General features: G+C 35.6%; 1 protein-coding gene across 1 annotated transcript in view; it reads right to left on the reverse strand.

Moving 5' to 3' along the window:
• GALK1 (galactokinase 1) overlaps positions 1–7,165 on the reverse strand; it is a 153,018-nt gene extending 145,853 nt beyond the window's left edge. Inside the window, exon 1 of the mRNA XM_053722148.1 lies at positions 6,984–7,165. Coding sequence (XP_053578123.1) covers positions 6,984–7,130 — 147 coding nt within the window. The 5' untranslated portion in view covers positions 7,131–7,165. The remainder of the gene's footprint in view (positions 1–6,983) is intronic.
• Positions 7,166–9,567: the final 2,402 nt, after the last annotated feature.

Genomic DNA, 9,567 nt, shown 5'->3' on the forward strand with positions numbered 1-9,567 from the left:
AATGAAACCCTTCTTTGTGATCAGTCCATATAGTTCCTTCAAATACTCCGACGTACGTTTCACTGATTACACTCAGCTTTTTCAAGGAGATGGATGTTATGTTGCCTTTTCTTTCCTTTGAGGATCATCTTTGAGGATTTTTCCAGCAATAAAGACTGTTTTACATTACATCTAGAACTGTTAACATTTGGATATTTTTATGGTCGGTATCAAAAGTGTTAACATCACTTGATTTATAAACACACTTTTTTATCTGCATTTTAAATAAATTTTTTGTGTAAAAGTGTGGATAACATTGGAATAATTACTGATATTTTTGATGTAGCTTAGGATAGAGGGATCCATTTGAGACCCTATTTTTCGACGCTGTTCAACAGGGCTGAGACTTCTTGGATAAAGTCTTGACAACCTTTCAATTTAGGTAATTCATTCATCAAGCTTTTTTTTTTTCCCTTTTTATTTTTGTATAATTCTTTCATTAATTTTTAAACAGCAGCAGAAGTCTACCGTTGTACTTTATACAAACAATGTAAAAAACAGAAAGAATAATAAACAAAGTTTGAACACATATGAATCAAAATATCCCTATACGTGTACATATAAGGGTTTACATATTACATTGTTACAAAACAGAAAGGGAAAAAAAGAAAGAAAAAAAAAAGGGAAAGATCAACGCCTTATAATAGGGTCTTTTTACTTATGACAAGAACAAATTCAACAATAGATAAATATAACACATCATCCTTAAATATATTCCAAACATAAAGTTCCTTATAACGTGATGTTTCTTTCATGACTTTTTGTAACAGTCTAATTTCTTCTCAAATAATATATCTTCGTCTTACAACACGATTATTAATTATTTCATAGATATGCCAAGGATTTTTGACAAGAAGAAAAAGAATTTGTTCAGAGAAGATGCTGTCTCCAAAATAAGGGGTAGTTCTTTGATAATATTAATTGGAGAAAGAGAGGGGAAGAATGAAAACAGTCTATCAACTGTAGTTTTACTTCCCTGGGTTGATCTAAAATAACTATCCCATTTTAACATAAATAGTTTTAATTTGTTATCTTGAAAGATCAAAGGATCATGTTGGTCTACCACCATTTGATACATTATATTATGTATAAATTAAGCTATGCTAGGAGCCTTCTTATCTTTCCATGCTTTGAGTATCATCTGCCAAGCTAATAAAATTGCGGTATTAATCAGCAACTTATTCTGTACATTTTTTTCTGAAAATAGAAAGAAGATATGTGTAGTTTCAAAATTGATTCTACTTGGCAAATATTTATTTAGCCAGAAGTCTATTTGTTTTCATAGTTTTTGTATTTTTGGGCAGGTTTAGAAGACATGTATTAGATCAGCAGCTGGAAAATTGCATCTATAACATGTATTGCTATTTTGCCAATATCTTAGGCGCGAGATATGCTCTATTCAGGAGTTTATAATGTGACTCTCTTACTGCTATATCAGGGGAGAATTTCACAACTCTGGTAAAGCTTTTATGAAAAAAAAATTGTATTAATACCTGGAATATCAGAGCTCCATGAAAGGAAGAGTCTATTAATTTTAGATTATGCCCCTTTGAGGGCCAGAGTCCTGTAAATGGGTGTCAAAGAGTATTTACCCATATAATATCTATTAATAATTGGATCCAACAGACCCATCTTGTCCAGGAGTTTCCTTCCGCAGAATTCTGACTATGAATAAAATGCCTAATTTGGAGATACGCAAAAAAGGATCTCTTATCTAGGTTAAACTCTCTCGATATTGAGTCAAATGTTCTGAAACACTTTGTAAGTGGGTCTAATAATTGTAACACATATTTCAGATTATTAGCGAACCATGTCTTATAAACAGAAAAGGTACAGCCACTTTTGAAGTCTGGGATTCCCCGAATAGGTAAATATTTAGAGCGTGTATGGTTTATCCCAAGATTCGAGCAGACTTTACTCCATGCTGTTACTACGTTGTGGATTGTAAATTTTAACGTGTAGTTTTTAATGACATTGCGAAGATTAGAATGTAGATATGCTTTAAGCAAATATGGGGCAATTTTAGCTTCTTCTATCTTATAGTTTGTAATATAGTCAGATTCTGTAAGCCAATCCACAACAATTTTAGATAAAGAAGCAAGAATATAATTTTGAATATTAGGGAAGGCAAAGCCACCCGTCTTTAGGGTGTGTCAATCTTGCTAGTGAAATACGTGGTTTTGCTGGAGCCCAGAGAAAGCGAGAGCAATTAGAATTACATTTTTGAATATCTATTTTACGTAAAAATAGGGAGATATTTTGCAACAGGAATAAAATCTTCAGGAAAAGACACATTTTTATTAACGCAATTTTTGCCAATAAAGTAAGCGGTAGCTTACTCCATCGGTTTAGGTCAGAGAAACATTTTTTCCACATTAGAGTATAGTTAGAATGATACCATTCTTCAGGTTTTTTTATATAATTATTCCTAAATATTTAATACTTATCTCTGCCAGTTTAAAAGGGTTATCCAGTAAACTATTCTTCTTCTTGATTACCCACAGAATCTCTGATTTGGGCAGATTAATCCTATATCCAGAAAATTTACTAAATTCCGCAATAATATTCAAGAGTATCAGTATTTTTTTTTTTCGAGTTCCTAATATAAAATAAGATATAATCCGAATAAAGAGATAAAGTAGAGTTATTGGTCTACGGTAACAGTAGTGGTGATAACGGGCAACCCTGTCTTGTTCCTTTATTTAAAGTTATGGCAGGGGAGAGAAAACTATTGATGTTCAAAAAGGAGAAATATTTTTTTTTTTATAACGCCTAATAGCCTATATAGTTTGAGAAATGTCCTGTGAAGCCAAAGTTATTTAGGGTGGTGAACAAGTGATCCCATAGAACGGAGTCTAAAGCCTTCTCCACATCCACCGTTATTAAGGCAAAATCTTGTTGTGGCTTTGGCTCCGCTCTATATGATGCTAAATAATATTCAATAAGTGTCATTGCTTTCCTTATATTTTTTTGCGCTGATCTACCCGGAATAAAACCGGTCTGGAAAATATTTATTATTTCTCCTATTACACTTTTAAGACGACCAGCTAATATACTAGCCAAGATCTTATAGTCGCTATTGAGCAATGCATTTGGTCTATAGGAGTCCATTTTTTATGTCGCTTAGGAGCGAGGGATCCATTTGAGATCCTATTTTTCAACGCTGTTAAAGCCGTCAACAGAGCTGAGACTTCATGGATAAAGTATTGACAACTTTTCAATTTAGGTTATTCATTCATCAAGCTTTTTTTTTCTACTTTACATTAAAGCTGTTACTGGTTTTCTTCCCTTCTAATAAAAAATGGCACATGGCAGGGGTATACATTATACCCCTTATTATATGTTTTGGTTATAAAGACTTTAGCATCTGAAATTAGAGAAAATGGTAATACACAGACTAAAAATAAGGATAAAGGAAATAAAATGGTTTTATAGGCATCCTGTATGTATTATATTTTTTTTTTATAATACATTTTATACATTGGTAGTCTGTAACGCTTCCAGGGCTATAGGAAACAATACAGAGATGGCATAATGTGCAGGGTAAGTCAGCCGTTGCCAAGGGGTTAAATTGATATTGAAAGTTACTGGAAATGTATATTTTATGGCAGGAAATAGTGCTGCCATCTACTGCTCTTGCAAATGGATAATATTCTTGCAAAACTGCTGCTACACAGAGTGCTGAACCAAAAATGGGTCAGCTTCTAAGCTTACATTCCTGCTTTTTCAAATAAAAATACCAAAAGAACAAAGAAAAATTGATAATAGGAGTAAATTAGAAAGTTGCTTAAAACTGCTACTCTTTCTGAATCATGAGGGGAAAAAAGTGGGTTTCATATTCCTTTAGAATACAAACATTTTTTTTTTATTAATTAAAATACACAATATGTAATTTAAGAAATCCTCAGAGGAAACTGGAACTTAGCGCATGACAGATAAAAAGCATGGGAGGGTAAATGGGAAGAAGGGGGAGAGCTACAGAGTATTTGTAAAGCATAAAGGAACAGTCTAGTCAAAATTAAACTTTCATGATTCAGATAGGGCATGCAAGATTAAAAAAACTTTCCAGTTTACTTTTATCATCAAATTTGCTTTGTTCTCTTGGTATTTAATTTTAAAAGCAACACCAAGTTTGGCTCATATGGTAATTTCTAAGCCCTCGAAGGCCACCTCTTATCTCAGTGCATTTTGACCGTTTTTTACAGCTAGACAGAGCTAGTTTGTGTGTGCCATATAGGTAACATTGTGCTCACTCCCTGTGGATTTACGTAGGAGTCAGGACTGATTGTCTAAAAGTCTGTCTAAAGAAGTGAAATAAGGGGGCAGTCTACAGAGGCTTAGATACAAGGTAATCACAGAGGTAAAACGTGTATTAATATACGACAGATATCTGTAGGAGCAGAGAACAGAGAGAGGCGCCTTATGGGACAGTATCGTGGTATCGCTAATATGCAGATAGAGGCAGACAGCACACACAGGTGGAAGAATACTCACAAGTGAGGCGGCATAAACGTATGCCAAACTAAACAGGACAGAACCTTAGTCACCCGTCAGACGGTCCAATGGGAGAAAAACTCTCACGTTCCAGTGGTCCAATCCGCTACGGCAGACAAAGGCAGACGTCAGGTGCCCACAGCGTCTGTGGGAGGATCAATGGCTCAGAGTCCTTAGTGCAAGTAATAGAATATTGCTCCACACATAGGATCAGATGGAAAATGATGAGAGCGGGGTTATCATAAAAGATGAAACGACCGGAAGGTCGAGAAACGCGTTGCTGTTATATGTATTTTAAAACAGTTTTAATATTATTTTTATGATTAATAAAAAAATATCTTTTATGATAACCCCGCTCTCATCATTTTCCATCTGATCCTATGTGTGGAGCAATATTCTATTACTTGCACTAAGGACTCTGAGCCATTGATCCTCCCACAGACGCTGTGGGCACCTGACGTCTGCCTTTGTCCGCCGTAGCGGATTGGACCACTGGAACGTGAGAGTTTTTCTCCCATTGGACCGTCTGGCGGGCGACTAAGGTTCCGTCCTGTTTAGTTTGGCATACGTTTATGCCGCCTCACTTGTGAGTATTCTTCCACCTGTGTGTGCTGTCTGCCTCTATCTGCATATTAGCGATACCACGATACTGTCCCATAAGGCGCCTCTCTCTGTTCTCTGCTCCTACAGATATCTGCCATTATCCTACTTTTGGGAGTGCTGCCGCCAGTTCGGGTGGCCTGCGGTGTGGTATTACCTTGCCTCCTCCGAGACTGGTTTTGGTCTATGTGTTTTGCATCTCATATTTGCGCACCTCAACAAGGACTCAATCCTCGTTTTATCTGTGTATTAATATAACTGTGTTGGTTGTGCAAAACTGGGGAATGGGTAATAAAGGGATTATCTATATTTTAAAACAATACAAATTCTGGAGCAGACTGCCCCTTTAAGGAAATAATATATAAATGTATGAAATACTTATTATAGAATTGATCATCATATATCTGAATCTTAATCTGTGTAAATTTGGTTGGTTCTATTTTGCAAAATTAATCAAAAGGATAAATGAAAAGATTTCATTACAACATCAAAGTGTATTGTGTCCCTTTATTTCTTTCAGTGCTGGGAACCTCTCCCCCCAAAAAAAACAACAACAGTTCCCTCCCCTTCAGAAGCAAGAAGATATAGGAAGGAGTTTGTTTATAAATCGAGAATTTCCCTTTTTCATTATAGGAAGGAGTTTGTTTATAAATCGAGAATTTCCCTTTTTCATTCCAGTAGTAAACTGAATTGTATTCAAAACAGCTGCAAGAGCAGGTTGGTCCTACCACTTGTTTGCATAGCTTTTCTATTGCCAATAATGCAGTACTGAAATTTTCAGTATAAATGGCAGTTTCAACAGGCTAAATAAAGCAGTTCTTTCATATGACAGGGAGAATGTAAAGGAGCTATTTGTATACAATTTGTATTTGTATACACTTCAGTAGGTGAAATAGTTAATTGGGAGCACAATAAAGGAAGAACATTTTACAGTACAAGTGTTTGTTAATAAATATACTGTACAATCACCTACTCATAAAATCTAAACTGCAGCAGAACAAATCAGATAGACACATGTATCATACTGTATATTAGTCTTGTCTCTAAGCCTTGACCTCTGATCATATGAAGGTTAATGCTAAACTATGTAAAAAGCAAGTAATGTAACAGTTTAACAAAACCATTATCTATTCTAGCCAAACAGCTGTTAAAAACTAATAGCAAAGGAATATCAACAAAACAGGAAATCTCACTGCACTAATATATATATATATATATATATATATATATATATATATATATATATATATATACACACACACACACACACGGACAGTCTAATCTAATCAAAATTCCTGATTCAGATAGGGCATGCAATTTTATACAACTTTCCAATTTACTTTTATCATCAAATTTGCTTTGTTCTCTTGGTATTCTTTTTTTTAAAAAAAAAGCTAAACCTAGGTAGGCTCAAACTGATTTCTAAACCGTTGAGAAAAAAACAGTGCTAGTTCATGTGTGCTATGTAGATAACATTGTGCTCACTCCCGTGGAGTTATTGAGGAGTCAGCACTGATTAGCTGCAAAGCAAGTCTGTCAAAAGCACTGAGATAAGGGGCAGTCTGCAGAGGCTTAGATACACAGGAATCACATAGGTAATAAGTCACAGTGTTGGCTATGGAAAACTGGGGAAATACATTTTTTAAAGTAGACTGTCCCTTTAATTTTGTCTGTCATAGTATCAGTGTACCATAGTGGCTGAATTTTAATTGTACATGAATACATGACATTAATATAGGTATCATGTGATATTTGAGTGTCATGTGGTTTCACTATGTAACTCAGCTATAGTGTCTGTCATGGTTCTGTGGTACTTCGTGTCACTGTCACTATACAGCGTGATGTCTCACCATGGGCAGGACGAAGCCCCCATTATAGTCCGTATGCTCCCCGATCAAATTCACCCTCCCAGGAGCGAACACCCCAACCCGAGGCTCGGCCCCCCCGAAACTCTGCACAAACACCCGGCGGGCGTCATCCACAAGCACAGACACCATCCTTCCCTTATTAAAACACCACTTCCGCGACCGTCACCGACTACGCCCACCGGTCACTTGAACACATAACCACGCCCACCCCTAGTAGCATACATTTGTATTGTGACTGGCAGGATTCACCGAAGCATCTAATAACAAAGTGTAACAGGTCAAGTTGCCTAGCAACCATTACACCCAACGTCCCTTAGCAACCAACAAACCACACGACATCCTATTACAACAGAGCCTATGGTGTCTGGCCATGGTTCTGTTGTAAAAAAACAAATTACTTTGTGTCTCTGATGTCACATTACTGTGTGGTGTGATGTTTCTCTGAGGTGATTGTGCAGTGTTGTGAAGACGATGAGTCACTGTGTGATGTCATAATATTGTATCCTGTTACTGTTTAGTATTCCTTTACAGTCAGTATGTGATGTCATAATATTGTATCCTTTTACTGTTTAGTGGTCCTTTACAGTCAGTATGTGTTGTCATAATATTGTATCCGCTTACTGTTTAGTGGTCCTTTACAGTCAGTATGTGATGTCATAATATTGTATTCTGTTACTGTTTAGTGGTCCCTTATTGTCAGCATGTGATGTCATAATATTGTATCCTGTTACTGTTTAGTGGTCCTTTACAGTTAGCATGTGATGTCATAATATTGTATTCTGTTACTGTTTAGTGGTCCTTTACAGTCAGTATGTGATGTCATAATATTGTATCCTCTTATTGTTTAGTGGTCCTTTACAGTCAGTATGTGTTGTCATAATACTGTATCCTCTTACTGTTTAGTGGTCCCTTACAGACATTCTGTTACTGTTTAGTGGTCCCTTATTGTCAGCATGTGCTGTCATAATATTGTATCCTGTTACTGTTTAGTGATCCTTTACAGTTAGTATGTAATGTCATAATATTGTATCCTGTTACTGTTTAGTGGTCCTTTACAGTCAGTATTGTGATGTCATAATATTGTATCCTGTTACTGTTTAGTGGTCCTTTACAGTCAGTATGTGATGTCATAATATTGTATTCTGTTACTGTTTAGTGGTCCTTTACAGTCAGTATGTGATGTCATAATATTGTATTCTGTTACTGTTTAGTGGTCCCTTACAGTCAGTATGTGATGTCATAAAATTGTATCCGCTTACTGTTTAGTGGTCCTTTACATTCAGTATGTGATGTCATAATATTGTATCCTGTTACTGTTTAGTGGTCCCTTACAGTCAGTATGTGATGTCATAATATTGTATCCTGTTACTGTTTTTAGTGGTCCCTTGCAGTCAGTATGTGATGTCATAATATTGTATTCTGTTACTGTTTAGTGGTCCTTTACAGTCAGTATGTGATGTCATAATATTGTATTCTGTTACTGTTTAGTGGTCCCTTATTGTCAGCATGTAATGTCATAATATTGTATCCTGTTACTGTTTAGTGGTCCTTTACAGTTAGTATGTGATGTCATAATATTGTATTATGTTACTGTTTAGTGGTCCCTTATTGTCAGCATGTGATGTCATAATATTGTATCCTGTTACTGTTTAGTGGTCCTTTACAGTCAGTATGTGATGTCATAATATTGTATTATGTTGCTGTTTAGTGGTCCTTTACAGTCAGTATGTGATGTCATAATATTGTATTCTGTTACAGTTTAGTGGTCCCTTACAGTCAGTATGTGATGTCATAATATTGTATCCGCTTACTGTTTAGTGGTCCTTTACAGTCAGTATGTGATGTCATAATATTGTATCCTGTTACTGTTTAGTGGTCCCTTACAGTCAGTATGTGATGTCATAATATTGTATCCTGTTACTGTTTAGTGGTCCCTTGCAGTCAGTATGTGATGTCATAATATTGTATTCTGTTACTGTTTAGTGGTCCTTTGCAGTCAGTATGTGATGTCATAATATTGTATTCTGTTACTGTTTAGTGGTTCCTTACAGTCAGTGGCATATTTGTGGTAATTACAACACTGTTTTGCATTTTGACTGTGTCCACATACTGCATTTATTTACTGTGTGGTAGTATCCTGTATCACTCAGTCTCCAGTTTGTTATAGTGTATAGTGTTAATATAATTTGAATCACTGATGTGTCACCATATAGTTATTTATTTGTGTTCCAATAAACTGTGTCACTAGTACAAAGTCAACTTTTGTCAGTGAAATGTATTATCTGTGCCACTCTTAGGGTTGCCAGATGACAAGTATTTAACCGGATAGTCCAGTATGTCTAGTAAAATTTATACAAAAACACTGGACACTTAAATGTCCAATATTTTTATAGTCCCTTAAGTGTCAGCTAAATGTATAGGGCCTCTTATGCTTTTATTCTTAAATATACTGTAGCTCAAAAAGAAATAACTGTGCACTTTCTATTATATGCGTCACATGCAGCCATGGGGTGTAAAATCATTGCTCTGTGTATGCTTCTGTCAGTTAAGAGTATGTGTGTTACTG

This window comes from Bombina bombina, chromosome 1 (genome assembly GCF_027579735.1).
Source record: "Bombina bombina isolate aBomBom1 chromosome 1, aBomBom1.pri, whole genome shotgun sequence".
In the NCBI taxonomy this organism is placed as follows: Eukaryota; Metazoa; Chordata; class Amphibia; order Anura; family Bombinatoridae; genus Bombina; species Bombina bombina.